At 44.1% G+C, this 20,385-nt stretch overlaps 1 protein-coding gene across 1 annotated transcript; it reads right to left on the reverse strand.

Moving 5' to 3' along the window:
* Window positions 1-297: 297 nt before the first annotated feature.
* On the reverse strand, window positions 298-19,646 carry lpin1b (lipin 1b). The gene is made up of 19 exons (XM_061812591.1): window positions 19,424-19,646; window positions 17,443-17,646; window positions 17,271-17,366; window positions 14,759-15,048; window positions 11,764-11,862; window positions 11,561-11,684; window positions 11,161-11,458; window positions 10,395-10,488; window positions 9,140-9,324; window positions 8,969-9,062; window positions 7,754-7,823; window positions 7,272-7,358; window positions 6,185-6,379; window positions 5,889-6,037; window positions 4,768-4,854; window positions 4,538-4,690; window positions 4,199-4,313; window positions 3,475-3,578; window positions 298-3,389 (listed from the first exon to the last, which is right to left on the reverse strand). The coding sequence occupies exons 2-19, from the start codon at window positions 17,632-17,634 to the stop codon at window positions 3,215-3,217; spliced, it is 2,607 nt and encodes an 868-aa protein (XP_061668575.1). The 5' UTR covers window positions 17,635-17,646; window positions 19,424-19,646; the 3' UTR covers window positions 298-3,214.
* Between the last annotated feature and the right edge of the window lie 739 nt (window positions 19,647-20,385).

A 20,385-nucleotide genomic window follows, 5' to 3' on the forward strand; every position in this document is an offset into this window, starting at 1 on the left:
CCCCCCCACCCCCCCAATATATATATATATAAAATGTTTTTCATTTCATACAAACATTATTATTTTTAATAATTTTACCCCCGCCCCCAACTCACACAATCATTAAAGACAACGTGTTAAATTATTCTTATCCAGTGGTGCCTTGACATGCGATCTGAATGGATCCCATTAATCAGTTCCAGCCTTCCCAATAATCCATCCATCCATTTTCTTAGCCGCTTGTCCTCACGAGGGTTGCAGGGATGGCCTGAGCCTATCCCAGCTGTCAACGGGCAGGAGGCGGGGTTACACCCTGAACTGGTTGCCAGCCAATCGCAGGCCACATAGAGACAAACCGATCACAATCACACCTCGGGGCAATTTAGAGCGTCCAATTAATGTTGCATGTTTTTGGGATGGGGGAGGAAACCGGAGTGCTCGGAGGAAACTCACACAGGCACGGGGGACATGCAAAGTCTACACAGGCGAGACCGGGATTGAACCCAGGACCTCAAAACCTTGACGCCAACGCTTTCCAGCTGAACCACCGTGCCACCCACCTTCCCAATAAAAAACACAATATTAAATATTTGAAGTGTGAGGAAAAATAGCACTTTATTAGTGTATCTTATGAAAACCTAAAGTATTGACATTTGAATACATTAGAAAGAATTTGCTTTTCTCGCCCATTTTACTTTTATTAAATGTAAATTTTGCTGTTCCTGGTGTGTCCACCTTGGCCACCTGGCGCCAGTATAAAACGGGTATAACAGGATATATTTTGCCATGGAGACGTCACGACTCAGCATTACTAGTCATTCGTCACAAAGGATAAATAATACATGCCCGTTATATTGTTGTACGCATGTGTTGCTTCACTGTTAGTGTTCAAATCACTCTTGCCTAGAAAACTATTGGCCAAACGATGCCTCGTATCTTAAAAACCTTGACTTGGCACCACTCATCTTTAAAAAAAACAAATCGTAGAAAAGTCTTCAGTACTTTATAATGTACCACATAGTTTCTGCATACCTGCTACAGTATGTATTAGTATTGTGTTAGTTTATTACATATGAAATGCTGCGGATGACCCAGGCAACTTCTCCAGTAGTATGTTCAAAACAAACTCGACAAGATGATTTTTATTGCACTTCGTTGACACTAATTTAAACAATAAGGGTGGTCTACACAGAGAAGACGGGGGTCCAATTTCAAACTCTTTCATAGAAAGAATAATACACATTTTCGCGCGTAATACACAGTACAGTACATACACATCAGCTACCAGAGATACTGCGATAGTCTGATAAATATTTTGGTTCGTGGCTAAACATCCGTTATAAGAAATACTGGCAGATTCCCTTCGTGACGCGTTTGGCGTGACTGTTGATTACATTGCCAGATTAATTTTCACTCATAATTCCTGCTTCAGTCACATGTGAGGTGATGCGTGGATGCATTCAAATGAAAGGAAAACATTTGCATATTAAAAGAGAAGGCATGTGATGGCAAAAGAAGGGACAAAACTGTTCATATTTTTCTGAGCTTTCTTTCTATACACAGTGTGTAGTTCGATTTCTTTCCTGAACACGAGCTCTTGTGCCTCACATTATCTTGATAATATTCAGATGATTTGCCCCCGATATGACATCACAATTTGGCTAATTCACAAAATAACTGGTGCCATTTGTAAAATTAGCTGTGGTGAAATATAGTGTCGCTATACATATTGCTAAGTGAACATGTAGCCACAAAGAGGAGGGGGGGCGAGTCCATCGAGATCCATCAGATGGAAAAGAAAAGTTATCATTTTGTAATAGTGATTAACTACTTTAACTACTACTAGTGCCACTTTTGACTGACAGTACCTTACAAGTAAACTACACTGCTGCACTATAACACAGCCAGACCCAACTAGCAGTCGTGTGTGATTATACAGTACTAGTAGCCTCCTGGACCCTACTACTAGCAACAACCATTGATCTAAAAAAAAGACTGGATGGCTCATTGGCCACCAAAACTGAAGTCGCCATCCGCCATCTTGATACCACCAAAACAACCATGCCGACCTGTGCGTTAATCGCCACTTTCGTGGCTGTGAGAAAACATTCCACAGGTAAATGAGAAAGATTGACTTTGACACTGTTAAAGTTTGTTTGTAAAGGTTTTTTTTTTTTCTGATGACCTTAATTCACGTGAACAAAGTTTTTTTTTTTTTACAGTTGTTGACTGTTCAATCTCAGCTTCATCTTTATAGGCCGACGAAAAAGCAATGTAAATATTCTCACAAACTTCATCAGTGGGTAAGCAAGAAAACACATTTCCTGTGAAATTGTTGATGAACTTCCTAATACAGAACTCTGCAAATTGAATTTGATTTTCAAATGTGAGGAAACAAGCAGAGACGACAAATTAACAATGCGTTAGGCATGTATTTTGCCATTGCAAGTCCTTATTTCCAAAAATATATCTCACTGATTGACTTAAAACTGAATGTTTTTATGACAAAAATGTTTTTTTTTTTTTTTTTGCTATGTTATGATGATAGTGCTTCACAGCATATTTGAGGAAAAGTTAATATGTCACTGAAATCAGGCCTTAGCTAGTAATATGCAAGGTTTCTTGCTAGTCACAGTATTCTATGTCTTTCCTTTGCACTTAGCCTTTTTTTGGGCTTACCAAGTCAAATTAAAAATCCTTCATGTTACCAGAACTGAGAAAATCTCAAGCTCACACGACTAGTTTTGATTCTACATGGCAAACTTTGAGGAAAACCCCCGCCATGATTCAACCTGTAAAGCATGTCCGCCACACGTTTTGGGAGTACCAAGATGGCGGCCAACTGACTTCAACTAATCGACACACCGCTCGATGTGTATGCGCTATCCAGTCTTTTTTTTAACAGTGGCAGCAACAAGCACACTAGTAGTTTACCGCACTAGTAGCATTTTCTACTACTATGCCAAAATAGTTCTCTCTTGCTCTCTCTCTCTCTACGTATATTTATATATAAATACACTGTATATAAAATAAGAAAATAAAAGTATATCTTTGGCACCAAGTGTATCGCAACAGAAAAAAAAAAGGTTCACTTCAAATCAATAAGCTGCCTGATTCAATTATTCAGTCGCAAAGTGTACTTCAGTGCGTTGTGTTTGGTAGAGGGTGCTACGCCCAGTCCGAGAATGTACCAGTAGCGAGCTGCTGGTTCATTCTGTGTGACGACTACTTGGGGTCAGCTCCCAGGCACCGGTGTCCGAGCGGGTGCGGTTCCGTGACGGTCCACCAGGGGGAGCGGTTCCCTCCAGTAGGTGAAGTGGCTGTAGGTGTCCGAGCAGGGGAAGTCCGAGGACGAGGCTCGCATCTTGAGGGGGAACACGTGGTCCACCACCTCCCCCAGACGCACGTACCTACAAGTAGGGAACAAAGTGACTTGGAGTTATAGGGTCATATTATTTATATATTCATATAGCTGCTTGTGTAAAGTGGACGCACGATGAGATGTTGGTCTTGGCGTGTTCCTGCACCAGCTCCCCTTTGGGGTTCACTGTGAAAATCCTGTTCAGTGGGACCCCGACTTCTTTGTAGGAAAACACATCCTGTCAATCAAAAATCGAGGCCAAAGGTTGGAAAGGAAAGATGCATTTAGTGCTTCAAGGCGTCATTGTGCCTGTTGAAAATTGACTTGTGAGGATAAGCGGCACAGGAAAATGGATGGATGCGTGGATGGATGTATAGATAAGGGCAAGAGTTGAAAAATCTTGTTACACTTTGTTGTTTTTGTTTTTGTATAGTTATTACCAAGTAGCGGCGCAGACTGTCGGATAGTGGTTACCGTGTCAGCCTCAAAACGGTTATGTACCGGCTACAAATCTCATTTGCGTGTTTTCTGCGTGTACCTCAGCCTCCTCCCACATCCCGAACATCCACCTGAGTTTCACTGAAGATTCTAAATTGTCCATATTTGTGAATGTGACAGTAAACGCTTGTTTAGCTACATTTTGCTCCGTGATTGACTGGCGACCAGTCATGGGTGTGCCACACTGCTCGGGCTCCATCTTAATAGCGACCTCTATGAGGATAAGCTCTATTGAAAATGATTGGGTGGAGTATTTCCAATGGGAAAATTTGATTGTAAATTACAACCTAAACAGAGTTTGTGTGTGTTTCTGTCTGTTCTTTAGTGTAGAATGACAGTCCCGTGTGTGTGTGAGTTTACCGTGGGCCTGTTGCCAAAAGCCGCATAGAAAGGTTGCGTGTTGGGGTAAAAAAGGTTCCTGATATCAGTCAGACATTCCACCTTGAACTTCTCTGGCTTCTTCTCGATCACTTCCCTATCGAAAGACAAGTAGAAAGACTTTTTGATCATTTCTTTGCGCTATTAGCATTCAGTTTTGCTTCACTTGTAACATGTCCAACGAGTGTAGCCTAACAAAGTTGTCCTACTAGTGAGGATAGGGAGCATACAAGTAGATGGGCCAAACCACATCGGCCATGTACAACATATCAAGTGTGCATGGATCTGTGTGTGTGTGTGTGTGTGTGTCTGTTGTCGGACCTGTGCAGAGCCGAAAACAAGCTGCTAGGGCTGAGCAACACGGGCCCCACGGGAAGCATGGTGCCCCTCTCGTTGACCCAGTGCAGGTAGCCCCGCGTCATGTCCGCCATGCCGATGGCTCGGGCCGAGCAGTACAGGATCTTGTAGCCGTTCCTGACGTCGGGAGTGGAGGACGACTTGCTGACGCATTCCCATAATTCGTGTCAGATTGTTAATGTGCGAGTGCTTACTGGCTGACTTTATGGTAGAGCTGTGCGATGCCGTGGTGGGTCCAGTCTTTACCCAAAGTGGGCAGGATGTGGCCCAGCGTGTCCGACCTGGAAGCAAACATCAACTTGTTTTTAAAATCACTCTTGGGATTGAAAATAGGCTGGCTGGATCAAACAATCGATAAACCTTTATGTGGCCCTCATTAGGGCATATTATAATGAAAAATGAATTGGAGGGTTATTGGCGTACAGTGGAACCTTGATTAAAAGGCAAACGGCAAAGCTAAATGAACATCATTTTATTATTATTCTTTACATTATGTACTTTGAATGCTTATATTTGGCAGTGTGTATGTGTCTATGGGGGCAGTGGGTCAAGTGCCTTGGAACGGATCAGGCTAATTGCATCTAAAATGCGATTCTACTTAAGAAAAATTCACGTTACGAAATGACTACCAGAACGGATTCATTTTGTAAGTAGAGGTACTGCTGTATTTCCGTTTTATCAAGCTTCCACTGTACTTAACACAATTACAGTAATCCCGACTATTCCAAGTAATTGACAAAATGTTTATAATTTACCATGCGTACCACAAAATGGCAACAAAATGCTAGTTTTCCCATTAAGTTTTAGCCTGTGTGTGGATGTGTGAGTGGGTGCTCTCACACTTATTTACCGTAATTCCCAGCCTACAGAGTGCACCTGGTTATAAGCCTCACCAGTACATTTGTCAAGGAAATACCATTTGGTACATACATACGCCGCAGCTGTGTAAAAGCCTCATGTGGCCACATTGAATCATTGAATCATTCAAAGAAAGACGGCACACAGAAAGAGGAATGCTAGCGCCGTGCTAACGATAACAGGGTCGGTTATAATAAAACTTAACAGTAAATATCACAGAGACACGCGAGTAACACAGCAGCAACACGCTAGCACAGCGCTAACACGAGCGCAGCACTAACTAGGGCCGGTAAAAGTCAGTGCCCCCTTGCAACCGTTAGAAAAAATGCACAAATTAGCTGTATCACCGCATAAACCGCAGGGTTGAAAGCGTGTGAAAAAAGTCGCGGCTTGCAGGTCGGAAGTTATGGTACTCTCTCTCTCTCTCTGTCTCTCTCTCACACGTACTCACACTCACCTTGTGATAGTTCCATCAATGTCGGAAATGATGATCTTGTCATCCCAGTTCCAGAGGTAGATGGTTCCCTGGCAACGACACGTTCCCTGGTACTGGGTGGTCACGCTGAACACCACGTCGTTGGCGCCCTCCTGGAGCTGTAGTGACATCTGCATCCACGGAACATACAAAAATACACTATGAATGTGTGACGGTGAATATAATAAGACAATGCTTCACTTTAAAAAAAAAAAAAAAAGTGGGGCTGTCAACGGAGAACACGGCAGCGTTTGATACCGTATCGTTTGATATCTCACCAGCTGCTCCGAGGTGAGTCGCAGCGTCTTCTTGTACGACACGCTTCCCGTTGGCGTCCCGGCCTCCGATGGGACGCCGGCGGAGCTCAGCTCGCCCACCCTGTGATCTTCGTCGCTGGACGATGTCTCTTCTTTACGTCGGCTGGCCAACGTCCCGGCTTCCGAGCCGCTGGCGCTGCGTTCTGAGACGGAATCCTGTCAAATGCGCAGACATTTTATGTGACTGAATACTACTCGAGATGGGACCATATGAAAATGTCATATCCAAATTAATCATGATTATCGGGGTGATTAAAATAATGATAAAATAAGACATTTGCCAAGATCTGATTTTAGTTGGGAAAAGAATGATCAACATTTTTTAACATTACAAACCACGGCAGTGTATTTGTGTCTTTTCTGTAGTCATAACTTCCAGTTTTTGAACAAAGTCATGTATTTTTTTTCCCAATGACTTATTGAAAAAAATAATCATCAGATTAATCATTTATTAAGATAATCACTATTTGCATCCTGAGTGAAAGTACCGATGGCGGCACGGCGGATCAGCTGGTAAAGCGTTGGCCTCACAGTTCCGAGGACAGGGTTCGATCCTGGCCCCGCCTGTGTGGGGTTTGCATGTTCTCCCAGTGCCTGCGTGGCTTTTCTCCGGGTGGGCACTCCGGTTTCCTCTCATGTCCCAAAAACATGCAACACTATTTGGACACTCTAAATTGCCCCTCGGTGTGATTGTGAGTGCGACTGTTTGTCTCTATGTGCCCTGCGGGTGGCTGACGACCAGTTCAGGGTGTACGCCACAGCTGGGATAGGCTCCAGCACACACCGCGGCCCTCGTCAGGATAAGCGGCAAAGAACATGGATGGATGATGTTACGGCAAACTCATGCCAGTAGATAGGAGCATTGCGTCACTTTGGATGTGAGAGGAGCACAACTTTTGAGGCGAAGTTCGAGATTAGGTGTCAGATCTCAGTTCATCACGTTTGATTATAGGCCAGCGAAATGTCATCAAAGTGATGTCCGGCACTCCCCGCGACCCTCGTGTGGATAAGCTGCAAAGAAAATGGATGGACGGATGGATGAAAGTACCGTTTTGCTGTTGCGGCCTCTCCAGGAGAACCACCACCTCCCTCCTTTCTTGGGCATCTTGTCCTTCATGATGTTCTCCACGGCGGCCTGGAGTGGATCACGTGATACCCCAAACACAAAACAAATGGGGGGTAAAAAAAAACACACAAAGATAACAAAAGCAGATGATAACGAAAATATAATTTTGAGCAATGGATGCTAAATGATGACGCTGAGGATGAAGTTACAGAGCCGTAGCCCAGCAGATCTGTGACACGGCAGAGAAGGAATTCGAAGGTGGAGTAAATGATGGTTGAGCATGTGTACTAATGGGTGATTGGGATGAAAACGGGTTCGGAAATGAACGGGGAGGAGGGACAGAAGGAAGTGTTGAAGTCAGATGCCAACCTTTGGTGGCAGGTAAGCAAGAGGCCACCTCGGGGTAATGCAAAAGGATGCGAGTGCGTCATTTATATTCACCGTGTGTGCGTGTGACTCGTTACCTTTGGCAGCGGCTTCTGAAAGGCTTGCATGGCCAGCATGATGGGAGCAGCAGTGCTCCAATTATAGTACCTGAGCACAGAAAGCAAGGCCGTATTTATATCAGTTCCGGACAGGAAAGGGAGCGAAAAATAGCTCGTCTGAAGTCGGCCACTTTGTTTGGCGCACCCGTGCTGCCTGTTGAGTTGTTTTCTGGCGTGTTCATAAGGGTCGTAGGTGAACTGGAGCTGGTCGCCCAGCCAATTGTCAGCGTACGTATAAACAAACGACCTACGTTTGCAATGTGCTGGTATTTTGATGAGTTTGAGAGCTGAACAGAAGTCAGCAGGTTCCAAAATATTCTCACTTCCATCCCTGCAACTCTGGAATGTCCTACCTTTGTGCAAATATTTCCCGTCATTTCCGGCCTATAAACCGCGACTTTTTTCAACCCTGCAGCTAATGCGGAGATGTGGCTGATTTGTGCATTTTTTCTATCGGCCGCAAGGGGCACTCGAGTGGAAAAGCTAAGAGTGATTCTGGTGGAGTATGTGTCGAGGAAGTGACTTTTGCCGGTATGTTTTTTTTTTTTACAGCCCTGTTAGCGCCACGCTCGTGCATCATCCCCGTTTTGTTCCCCCATATTGTCTGCGTGTCTGTGCATTAACTCGGATATCTTGTTTTTTGTGTACGTGTGTGTCGCTGGTGGTAAGCGTGGTTAGCGCCGTGCTAGCCGATCGCGCCGCGCACCCTTTTGTTGCCTTGTTAAGCTAAGCTCAGGTATTAAAACTTTGAAAACGCTCGCTGTTTACCGTCTTTCTTTGTAAATATCTCGTGTTTGAATGTGGGTTTCAATGTGGGCACTTGTGGCTTTTCCACAGGTGCGGCTTATGTATGTACCAAATGGTATTTCCATTACAAATGTACTGGGTGAGGCTTATAGTCAGGTGCGCTCTGTAGGCTGGAAATTACAGTAAATCCTGATTTTAAATACCTGTTTACACTCATATTTAGTTGAAACACAACTAGTATGCAAATGTTCTCCTGCACTGCATGGCCCCTTGACATCTGGATTTTGGCCTGTTTTACTACTGCTTCCCCACCCCCACCCTCCATCGCCAGGAACAGCTGGGTTATGCTCAAGCTCACCCACAGCTATGATAAGTTTACAGAACATGGCTGTATAGTTTTTGTGGCCATTGAGTATTTATTTTTATCATTTTCTCCAAGTATCTTACCTGCAGCCAATTTTCACCACCAGGTTGGGGTCATCAATGACCGACGGGTTCTGAACAAACTTCTGGTATGAGATGATCTTGGCGTGGAACTGCTCTGTGAGTACGAGCAGAAAAGTGGTCTGTTAGGAGTTTTTGAGACATCTGGGGCCATCCCCGTGTGAGCCGACTTACCTTTGCCTATCTCCTTGTTGTCGGTCAGGCCGCCGCACAGCGAGATGGCGATGGAGGGCAGGTCGCCCATCGGGTCGCTGAAGCCGTCCACGCCGCTGTCTCCCCCGGAGCTCAGCGACTGAGGGGAAAGGCTGGTGCTGCGGAGGCCCGGGTCCGAGACGCTCTTGACTGCTGCGGGTCCGTCACTGTGACGTGCCAGATGATGTGTTTTATTAAAAAAAAAAAAAACAACAACACTTGAATACAGTAATAAATACCAAGGGCTGCCATGAACAGCAAAAATCCGCAAGAACAAGGAACCCTTCAAATATGAGTGACCCAACTCGCAGGTTTTTCGAGATATGAATCGTTTGGCTGATTTTTTTTCATTTTTTTGTCTTTGATTTGGTGGAGCAAAAGATGTAGACATATTACAATACTCACAGGGATATTTTCTTTATCCTCTGTGAAGAACGACAAACATTACTGATTTACAGTGGCGGGAAGACGTTTGAGCATTGATTGTACCGCCCCCGAGTGGCCATGGCGCACACACCAGAAGAAGCAGCACAATGCGCATTGAAGCAAATAACTTGGCCCTGCTTATTTCTTCAAAATCTATTTATCTATTATGCCATTTCTGCTTGATTTATAAAGTACATTAATACGTACATAGTGCTATTTTCTTATGAAAAACTATTTTTTATGTTGTTTATGGGAGGCTAGAATGGGGATTTGAGATACGAGTGCTCTGCATCACTAATGTATACAAATGAACTTGTATCTCAAAACACCATTTTAATTGAAAAAAGGTTTTATTGCCAAGAATTCCACAAGATGAGAGCAAATTGCCACTTTCCTACTACTAGAAAGATTCTTGGCACCACAATGGCACAAGATGGTGCCAAAGCTCTATTTTTATGTCCGAAGGGGCTTTGGCCTGAGCACAAAAATAGACAACCAGTGAGGTTTTTTTTTTTTTTACAAATAGAGATAGGTTCCAAAAATAAAGTCTACAAATAGGTGAATTTGCAAGCAGCAGATTGAAAATATGCAGAGCAACACTTTACACTTTTTGGATAAAAGTATTGGGACGTGGCTGCATGAATTAAGAATGGAATACAATATGGAGTTGGGTAAAAGTGTTTAAAATGGAGAGGAAAAAGATGAAGATTTATCATGATTGGAACACTAAAAGAATCTCTGAGGACTGTTTCAATACTGCCCATATGGAGTAAATACATAGCATCTGTAGGAACTACAGAGTGTACCGTACCTCTTTGGGAAATACAAGGCGGCCACTTCAGGCTCCAGCTCGGTGAGATCATCCAAATAAACTCCGTCAGCGCCGAGATGACGGCTCCTTTTGTCTACAAAAACAGACATTTTCATTTAAAAAAAAAAAAATTGATAGCCAGATTCTCTTTCAAGCGAGGGCCGGAGTACGTTGCGGCTCCGTGCAAGCGACATCATTTGCATTTGGGACATTTTGCTTTTGTGTTTGGCTGTTTGTGCCATCCATCTATCCATTCTCTTAGCCGCTTATACTCACAAGGGTCGCGGGGAGTTCTGGAGCCTATCCCAACTATCAACGGGCAGGAGGCGAGGTACACCCTGAACTGGTTGCCAGCTAACCGCAGGGGATATTGAGACAGACAACAATTGCGCTCACAATCACACCTAGGGGCAATTTAGAGTGTCCAATTAATGTTGCATGTTTTTGGGACGTGGGAGGAAACCGGAGTGCCCGGAGAAAACCCCACACAGAAACGGGGAGAACACGCAAACGCCACACAGGGGTAGGCCGGGTTTTGAACCCCTATCCTCAGAACTGTGAGGCCAATGCTTTACAAGCCGATCCTACAAAAAGAGGATGTCTGTCGCCAAGGGTGGCTTTCCTTACCCACATGTGAGGGCATTACAGTTCCGTAATTGCTAATTATCTGAAGCTTGCTCGTAAAATGAATTTTTGCTAGAAACTTAAAGCAAAATAATAATAAGTTGACCAAGTGATAGCTTGTTTGGCACTTCTCAGTTACTACCTTTTTTCTTCGACGGAGAGTCAGTCTTAACCGACGGGCGGCCCGTTGTCTCCTCCGCATCTGACGTCACGCGGGACGCCGCGCAATCCGTCAGTGTCTCCACCCTCGAAGGGTCCGTCTCCATCGCCACGACGACGGGCACTTCCTCGCCGGCGGCCGCGAGGAGCGACGCCTTTTCACGAGGGGGCCGCTCCGAGGAGCCCTCGTGGGCGATCACTCGGAAGTGCGTGCTCTCCGTAACCGGGATGGACACGGGACAAATTGGCGGTCGCTCCGGTTTCATTGAAAGGAAAGATGGCTACAGTGGAGGTGGGGGGTGCGGGGGGTGGGGGTCAAAGGATATTAAACATTCATCCAGCAAAGGAAGCATTGATGAGATGACGCTGTTGCGGATGCTTACAGTGGCAGCCTGCGGCAGTTCCCCCCACGCCCAGTGCATGGCCGAATCTTGATCCGCCGCATCGGAAGACTTCATCATGAGCTCAGAGTCACTTTTGGGAGAAGCGGGACGGGAGTTTCCTGGGCTGGAAGAGGGGAAAAAAAATGCTTTTTTTTACGTTTGAATGCAAAAATATGTAATCCATTTCTGAACAAAAGTGGCACCTGTGGAGGGGGCTCCAGTCGCCGTCGGAGCGCGTGTAGACGGCAGATTGCTTGAAAGAAGCGTTGGTCGGCCCGACTGCTGCGTCCCTGGAAGAAGGCCTGAAACGCGTAAAGAGCGACATGTAATCGTTCGCAGTCTGGTTCAGGAAAAAAAAATAACTTTCGTAAATCAGCTAAGTCATTTTTGCTGCTATTTTGTGGTTGTGGTTAGTCCTGGAGCAGCTGAGGTCCTTCACCATTTTAATTTTCAACTTGGCTTTAGAATGTTACTCAATAATTTCTAATTATTTATATGTAATTCAATGACAATACATGTATATTTTATTGTATAAATTTTTTTTAAATGGTGAAAAAAAAAATACAATGAAAAACACATTTTCCTATTCAGATAGTGCCTTGCGATAGAAGAAACTCTCATACCTCTAATTGTTTTTGCCCATTTTAAATGAATATAAATGTCATTAATATCATTAATATTAATATATTCCAATCCGAGTCACTGATGGTGTAGCGGAGCACACGCCTGGCTTGGTGGAGGCAGCGTGGGATCGATTCCCGCTCAGTGATGGTGTCGATATCTCCCCTGTGACTGACTGGTGACCAGTTCAGGGTGTAGTCTACCTTTTGCCCGAAGCTAGCTGGGATAGCCTCTGGCTCTCCTGTGACCCTTGTGAGGATAAGCGGCTTGGCTAATGGATGAATGAATATTCCAATCCCCCCGTCCATTTTAGCTCCTGCTTTTCCTGGAGGTGTGCTGGAGTCTATGTCAGCGGACTCTTGGGGAGAGGCAGGATACACCTTGAACTGGTCACCACTCAAACACGGCACATACAGACAAACAACCATTCATACCTACGGGCAATTTAGAGTCTTCAATCAACCTAGCACACGTGTTTTTGAGATGTGGGAGGAAACTGGAGCATGTTGTCTGTCTACATTTGTTGCTGCATCTTTCTGTTCAAATATCCAATCCTTAAAGCTTCATAAGACCGTCACATGGATGCTATTAGTTAGCCCTTTAAAGCGTTTCGCATTCTGTGTTAGCATTAAGCTACTTGATCTTAAAGCCAAGACCATGTGGCTGGTTGCTCACTATGCTAAACCGCCGCATGTTGCATAAAGGGAGTTGAGGGAGCTCATATCTCTATTTTTGCTCTCATCTTGAAAAACCTGTCCCACAGGTAGCACGTATCTCAAGGTACTGTTGTTGTTTTTCAATTCTTTTGATTGCGTTTCAGGCTGGGAATAGCTAATCCCTTCTGTATCATTGACGGCTACAAAAATTGCTTCCTAGATCAAATGTCTTTCTCACAGCATTTGAGTTCATCGTCTCAACCTTCGAAAAAAAAAATAGGTCAGACGTGTCAAGTTCTACATGCTTCAGTCTTGTCTTTTATAGTCCAAATTTAGATCTCACACAGATCAGATTAAAAGTGACCTAGTGGTGATGGATGGTGCACTCAAGATTGTGCCTGTTTTCGCACATGCAAAAACCAGCAGCCAGTTTACTAGTGCTCAGTACTCAGCACCCAGACACGTTCCCAGTAGCCGCATGCCTGGCCCGCATATGACGCATGCTGGATTGTTTTGGATCCTGGGAACGCTGCGCTTAAAAAACACAGCCAGAGTTACAGAACACTGCGGTGGCCAAGACACTTGCACTGGACCACGCACATCGTGAGGGCAGCATCCACGTGCTGCTGATGGTTTCCATATGGTTTTCCTCAGCTATGTATTGCTGGCTGACTTGGTCACGTGGACTGTTGTTGCTCCTTTAAAAGTCCACTGTCATGAAATGCATCATTTTTAGTATGTTATTAATGAAAAAAACGGCAGTCGGTATGGACCCATCCGTTTTTTCACCACAAAACGTGATTTTGACTTATATGGCTTTTTGTAACTCCCGCCATGAAAATCCTCTCGAGGGATTTGTTTTCGAGAAGAGGCAGGAAGTGACGAACAGGTCAAGTGGTCTCGTCTGTTTATACTAGTTTTATCTGCTGGAAGGTAGCTCGTTGTTCCTTCATGTTAGCAAAATGCCGGCTCGTTGCATTGCTGGATATTGCTCGAACACTCGGGAGGATGGATTCGCTCTTCATACTTTTCCATAAGACCCGGTTCGTTGTGAAAAATGGATTGCACAGGTGCAAAGGACGAGAGCTTTGTGGGTTCCAAATGACAGGTAGGTGTGTAAATAGCGACTAAAAAAAAAAAAAATAGTTGGGGTTGGGGGCGTAATCCGTCAGTCAGGGGTGCTAAATGTGTCGATGTCCGCATCGGAACGGTTCCGTGCAGCAGCCGCTTAAGGACAGCCTCCGCAGGCCTTGTGGATCGCCACCGGCCTTGTCGACAAGGCCGAGCTGGCCACCGGCCTTATCGACCAGGGTGGCTCATCTCCGCCGCGGAAGTGGATCGGGCGGGGAGGTGGTTTGGCCATGATCCGCATATCATCTAAATATGGCTCAAAACATTCGGGTAATATTGCTCCGGTAACTTCACTCGGTTGTGGGAGCTTCCGGCTCAGAATGGTCATGTTCGTCTCCCACAGTAAGGGCCACAGTGTGTTTTCACTGGCGAATATCCGGGGTGACGTCACGGACAGTCGATGCACCCAATATGGCGACCGCTTGGATGTCGAATGACACTTCCGCAACTTTGAGCATGGATGCTCTTCGCTCATATTTATTTTTTCCTATAGACATTGACGTGAATAATGTTATATGTATTTTTCATTACAATATCTATTTTAGAATGTTTATAGGGATGACACTTGGGCTTTAATGGGCCAAAAATGGACGCTATATAGTCACGTGTTCACCAAGCAGCCGTTTTCATTGTGAAGGAGTTTAGTACTTAAAGGTTATTGGCTTCGGCCTACCTCGGGCCTCCTCCCGCCGTGCAAAAACATACCTTTTCGGTTGCTTTATGTTTGGTTTGTGTCAAGTTCACATGAGCATGACTCGCTTTCCTCCATTTTTACATCCTCCTTGCTCACCTGTTGCTCTCCATCTCCTCATCAGAGCTGATGTCGATCGTGAACATGTCCTCGTCCCCAGAGTAGTCGGCGCTCTCGTCCCGCTTCAGGCTGTCTGACCGGACTTTCCTCCTCCTCTTTCGTCTCTTCTTCACCACCATCGCCATGGCGCCGCCGATCTCGCCGCTGCTCCCCGTGGAGCCCAGGGTCTGCACGGGAGGCCCGGAGGTCTTCCCCATCAGCGAGGAACTCATCAGAATGAGCCCGTCTGACGGGATGGGAGAGGTGGCCAGGTAGAGTGGAACCACTTCCTGTTGATCGTGTGAAAAAAAAAAAAAAAAAACAGATGCACGATAAAACTCCATCACTCAAGAGTTGTATGATGGATTATCTTGACCAACTTTATCTCCTTCTGCTGTCATATTCTTGCCTTTAGTCATCAAAAGTGAGGATTGTGTAACTACTAAGACGTAAACATCGATATTGTACCACGTTACAGTTCCGTGACTCTCAGCATTCACGCGTTTAAAAAAAAACTTCAGCTTCTGGTTATGTTTATGCATTTTTACTGGCTTTTATCAACATATTTATCACCTTTGGCTTGATTAGCAATCGTGTTTCTTCTTTTCATGGTTTCGTCATAAATAAACAAAACCATAAAAAGCAGCCAAAATCACTTCTCCTTCCAGGAAAGTCCAGCACTTTCCAGGAGGTTTGAGATCCAGATCCTGTGCGTGTATGGTTCAGCACAAGAGCACAAGTGTGGTCGAAGACATATGATATCATGTTCAATGGAATAGTTGTCACGTTTTTAGAAAGTAAGTAAACAATCCTCCCTCCTTCCTGACCTGCTTTTCCCGAGCCGCAGGAATCTGACACGCGTCCGCCAGATATAAATTACCGTCTTCCCTTGTTGATGCCAATGCTTAAGTCTCGGCAGTTTGTGGCTCGCGTATGTATTTCGGCTGCACATATCGGACTCCCTCATGCACAAACCCCCAAAGGGCCGACAAAATAAAAAAAATAATTAAAAAAAACAGCTTTCTAAGAAATGCAGACGTGCTCTTGCTTTTTTAGTGATTCCATGAACTTGAGTTTTGATTGGAACATAACGGATCTCCCAAGACTTCAAAACTATAAACACAAAAGATTGATGGCCTGACTGGACCGTGAATATAAAGAGTAGTTTACTAAATGTTTTTTCTGGGAAACAGAGGAACGTTGTCCAGCTAAAGAAAAAAAAAAAAAGAAATGAAAAAATTCCTGGCGACCACGCCAACTCCGCATACACAGCCTGACCTTATTTCCCTAAACTGAGCACGTATCAAATATTTGCAATTGCATGCCAGAGCTGTTTGTGATGGAAGCGTGAGTGTTTGCATTTGAAATCGGTTTCGCTTTCGATCCTTAATGGTTGGAGCATCTAAGGTATTTTTCTAACATATTTGGTAAGTGTATGTAATTACCATAATTTCCAGCCTATAAACACCAAATTTTTTCACACGCTTTCAACCCAGCGGCTTATGCGGTGATGCGGCTAATTTGTGCATTTTTTATAACGGCCGCAAGGGGCCACTCGAGCGGAAAAGGTAAGAGTGAATATATGTGCTGAGGAAGTGACTTTTACCGGTATGTTTTTTTTTTTTAACCGGCCCCTCTTAGCGCTGCGCTAGCGTTAGTGCTGTGCTAGCGTGTTGCTGCTGTGTTACTGCTGTGTCGCAGTGATTTTTACTGGTATGTTTTTTTTAACCGGCCTTGTTAGTGTTGCACTAGTGTTAGCGCTGTGCTACCGTGTTGCTACTGTTTTACTCCCGCATTTCAATGATTTAGGTGTGTTTTTTTTCTTAACCATCCCTGTTAACACTGTGCTACCATATTGCTACTGTGTAGCTGCCGCGTCTGTTTTTTTTTTTTTTTTACCGGTATATTTTTTTTTTTTTTTGTTTTTTTACAAGCTCTGTTCATGCTACTGTGTTGTTGCTATGCTAGGCTAACTCTTTCTGCGTACCGTCTTCCTTTGTAAATATCTTGTGTTTCAATGTGGGCACCTGCAGCATTTACAGAGGTGCGGCTTATGTATGTACCAAATAGTATTTCCTTTACAAATGTGCTGGGTGAGGTTTATAATCCGGTGGGCTCTGTAGGACGGAATTTACGGTACATGCGAATAGCAAAATACTATAAATGGGTGTCATTAGGATGTACTGCATTTGCCATCGTCCGCTCATTTTGATGCCATGCCCCAGTTAAACAAGTAATCTTGTTTAACGTTTAACTAAATATCGTTTTTGCAACCGTCAAAATAAACCCTAAATAACCACAAAATGGTAGTAAGCTGCTGTGTGACCTAGTGTAAAAAATGTTTTTTTGAATTGATGTGAAATGTGATGCGGTGAGTCAGTGACACTGACGGCTGGCCATATTTACTTTCTAGATTCTCAAGTGGGCTAATTTGACCCGCAGTACAACAATATGGGTCATTTAATTAGTACACTGAATGGCAGCTGCTCTATTATTATTTCTTAGTTTGAACCTGATTGTTTTCCATTTCTTGGACAAAGAAAGCCTCTCCATTATCGCCGAGCTTCATGTGTAGATCCACTGGCTCGCCATTGATCTCCATGTCGACCTGTACATAATTTAAAAGTCAATGACAATTTAAAAAAAAAGGTGATTTCACTGTGTTTTACTTTCCACGTCCTTACCACTTTCTCCCGGGAGCGGAGGACGCCCATCTTGCCGAAGCGGACGTGGAAGGGCGAGCAGTGCAGGGAGCCGTCGGGCCGGCGCACGACGATGACGTCGATGCAGCCCGACAGCGTGGCCGGGTTCAGGCCTCGGTACAGCTCCTTGACCTGCACCAACACCTGACCCGCCAACTGGCCCACATAGTTCATGGTCTGGCGGGTCTGGCAGAGACAAAAAAAAAAGAGATGTTTCTGAAAAATGATGGTCCAATCCCCACACACGCTACATTCCCTTGGCCACTTTGACCTCCGATCTTGACGACAGCGAAGGTGCAGGAGTCCAACCCAAACCCTTTTCCTCACACTCGAGTTCAAAAAGGTCAGTGAGGGCTTGTGTCATGTATGACAAAGAATGGGAGGAGGGTGTTGACTAGTGACCAATTCACTTCTGAGACAACACAGCAATATTTTGAGAGCATCTTTTTGGATACTCGGGTCCATCTATTCAACCTGAAGCTCTTTTATGGGCATCTTCTGGCCCCGAATTCATCCAAGGGTGACGAGAAAAAAAAAATGTTCCCGCAGGCATGTATGCACAACATCCATTTTTTTTCCACTGTCCTTGTCCTCATTAGGGTCACGGGTGACGAGAGGCAATTACCAGGATTTTGAAAGCAAGCGATAGTCTTACACAAGATCATGACTCACATCACCTCAGTTGCTGAGTCGACAACATTTTGGTTTGAACACAACACGCAGTTTTGTTTTTATCTTCGTCTCTCCGGCAAAGACGGCAAATTGAAAATAGTTCACCTCAAAACAGCGGCTATTTTTAAAGTTTCCATTCATCCTTGCTGCTGCTGTTGCCACGTGAGCTCGTTTGGATCTCTTTCTGAGAGCGTAAGGAAGTGCTTTGACTTTGGAAAGGACAGGAAAAAAAACACTACAGAAAAAGCACTACAGAAAAAACAACAACTCATGTCTTTCTCCCCTTTCTCTTGAGGCCCGTGTGAAAGACAGGCTTATTCCAAGAATTCTATCTAAATTTCGCAACGTGTCAAATGTTGACACTATTGTCAACCTCAGAGGAACTGAAATGGAAAAAAAAATGTGGTGAACCAAAACATTCTCATAATACAGAAAAATAAGCTTGTCATGAAGATGGAGCAGAGAAAGGAAGTCCAGTGTCAAAAGGGAAGTGCAAGCAAACCCTAGCCTTCACTTGTCTAGGATTGAATGTGCCCCCCACCCCCACCTCCGAAATAACAGTTGCCATACTTTTAAGTTGCTTTTGATGCATTTGAAGATGAAAGACAACAAAGTGTGACGTCATTGTCATCCCCTCTCGACATGTCTACATTCCTCTTGATGGCACTTCAAAAAAATTCAAAGGGAACGGGAGTGTTTACCATTGAAAATACATTTTGAGGGAAATATGGAAATCCGTTCGAGGGTTCATTCCCTATCACGTCCATTCACTAGTACACTCTTTGTCCTCACTTCGAAGTACACAAGTACAATTCACCATACGAGTAGAATAACGCTCAATGGATACGTTACCCCCACTTTTTGTCTACTAGTAGCACTAAAATACCCACTGGTAGTTTTGCCTTATTAATAACATGTAGTTGCCCTTTTAATATGGCAAAGGTTGTCCTCCTGGTGTGCAAAAATGTCACAAAATAGTGGAAAACACCTTATGAGCCATACTACAACTGTACTTTAATTGTCTTGTGAATATTTTTGCTTCCCTTATAGTCACGCTAACGTCCTGTTACTAGTGACTAATAGACGACAGTTAGGAGAATAATTACGTACAGAAATGTTATACAGTAGTGAGGAGAAGGTTACTACAACGTTACGACAGTGAAATACTTCCGAGTTGTGCGCAAAAGTTCCACTACCACCGAGGACAATAAATGATTCAAGTACGATAACTTTTCTAGCGGGAGTGAAAATGATATATGGATGGAAAAAGCTCAATTCACTAGTCTCTCACCTCTTGAAAAGGTTGGCAATGTGAAGTCCTCCCTCAGCGGAGAAAAAGCATTATAAAGCAGCCACTTCCCTTCGAACACTGTTCATCTTCTATGCTCAAACGCCGGAGTGTTTTCCCCGCGATAAAAATAAAAAATCAAATTTGCACATAGGAAGTGTAAGAAACGAATTAGTCATTCCTCAGGACAGCTGACGTAGTGCTCGGATGGCTGCCTCATTTTCTAGTTCTTTTTTTTTCTTCTTTCTTTTTTTTTTGATTGGCTGGCAAGCTCTTTTGATGTCTCATGCTACAGGCTGACCCCGCCCACCGACCAATCAGCGTCGAGGGGGTGCGTCGCGAGTTCATTTGTATGGAAAATACATTTTTTTTTTTAAATCAATCAGCCAAAACAGATACTACCGTTAATTATTAGAGCAAGTTAGCTTGCTAATTAGCTAAGTTGGTAGATAGATAGATAGAGAGATAGATAGATAGATAGATAGATAGATAGAGAGATAGATAGATAGATATAGATAGATAGATAGTAGATAGATAGATAGATAGATAGATAGATAGATAGAGAGATAGATAGATAGATAGATAGATAGATAGATAGATAGATAGATAGATAGATAGATAGATATTAAGCTAAAAATACATTTATGAACCAAATACTTAATACTTAAAAATTAATGAACGAAGGATGAAGAAGAAGTTGAGGAAATACAATTAATTAGGTTAAAGTATTTTTGGTGGCACTATAAAGGAAATTATCGGACTGTTTTCGGGACAAATGTTTACTTTCATTTTTGGCTCCGGCGGCCATTGTTGACGTCACTGAAACGGCCTGATGCAGTGAGGTGATCCTGTTGGCCAATCAGGGCTCAGATTGACGCCACGGTCTTGCCTGCGGTTTTGAGCTGGAAATTTGAATCCCCCTCCTCTTCCTTTTCCCCTTAACACGCTTTATGGATACCTGGACT

The sequence above is a fragment of the Syngnathoides biaculeatus genome, chromosome 23, assembly GCF_019802595.1.
Source record: "Syngnathoides biaculeatus isolate LvHL_M chromosome 23, ASM1980259v1, whole genome shotgun sequence".
Classification (NCBI taxonomy): Eukaryota; Metazoa; Chordata; class Actinopteri; order Syngnathiformes; family Syngnathidae; genus Syngnathoides; species Syngnathoides biaculeatus.

Coding starts and splice junctions, on each gene's coding strand:
- lpin1b (XM_061812591.1), bottom strand. CDS start 17,634: ATGAACTATGTGGGCCAGTTGGCGGGTCAGGTGTTGGTGCAGGTCAAG. Junction 17,367..17,442: donor TCCGCTCCCGGGAGAAAGTG/GTAAGGACGTGG, acceptor AATTATGTACAG/GTCGACATGGAGATCAATGG. Junction 10,489..11,160: donor CTCTCCGTCGAAGAAAAAAG/GTAGTAACTGAG, acceptor CTGTTTTTGTAG/ACAAAAGGAGCCGTCATCTC.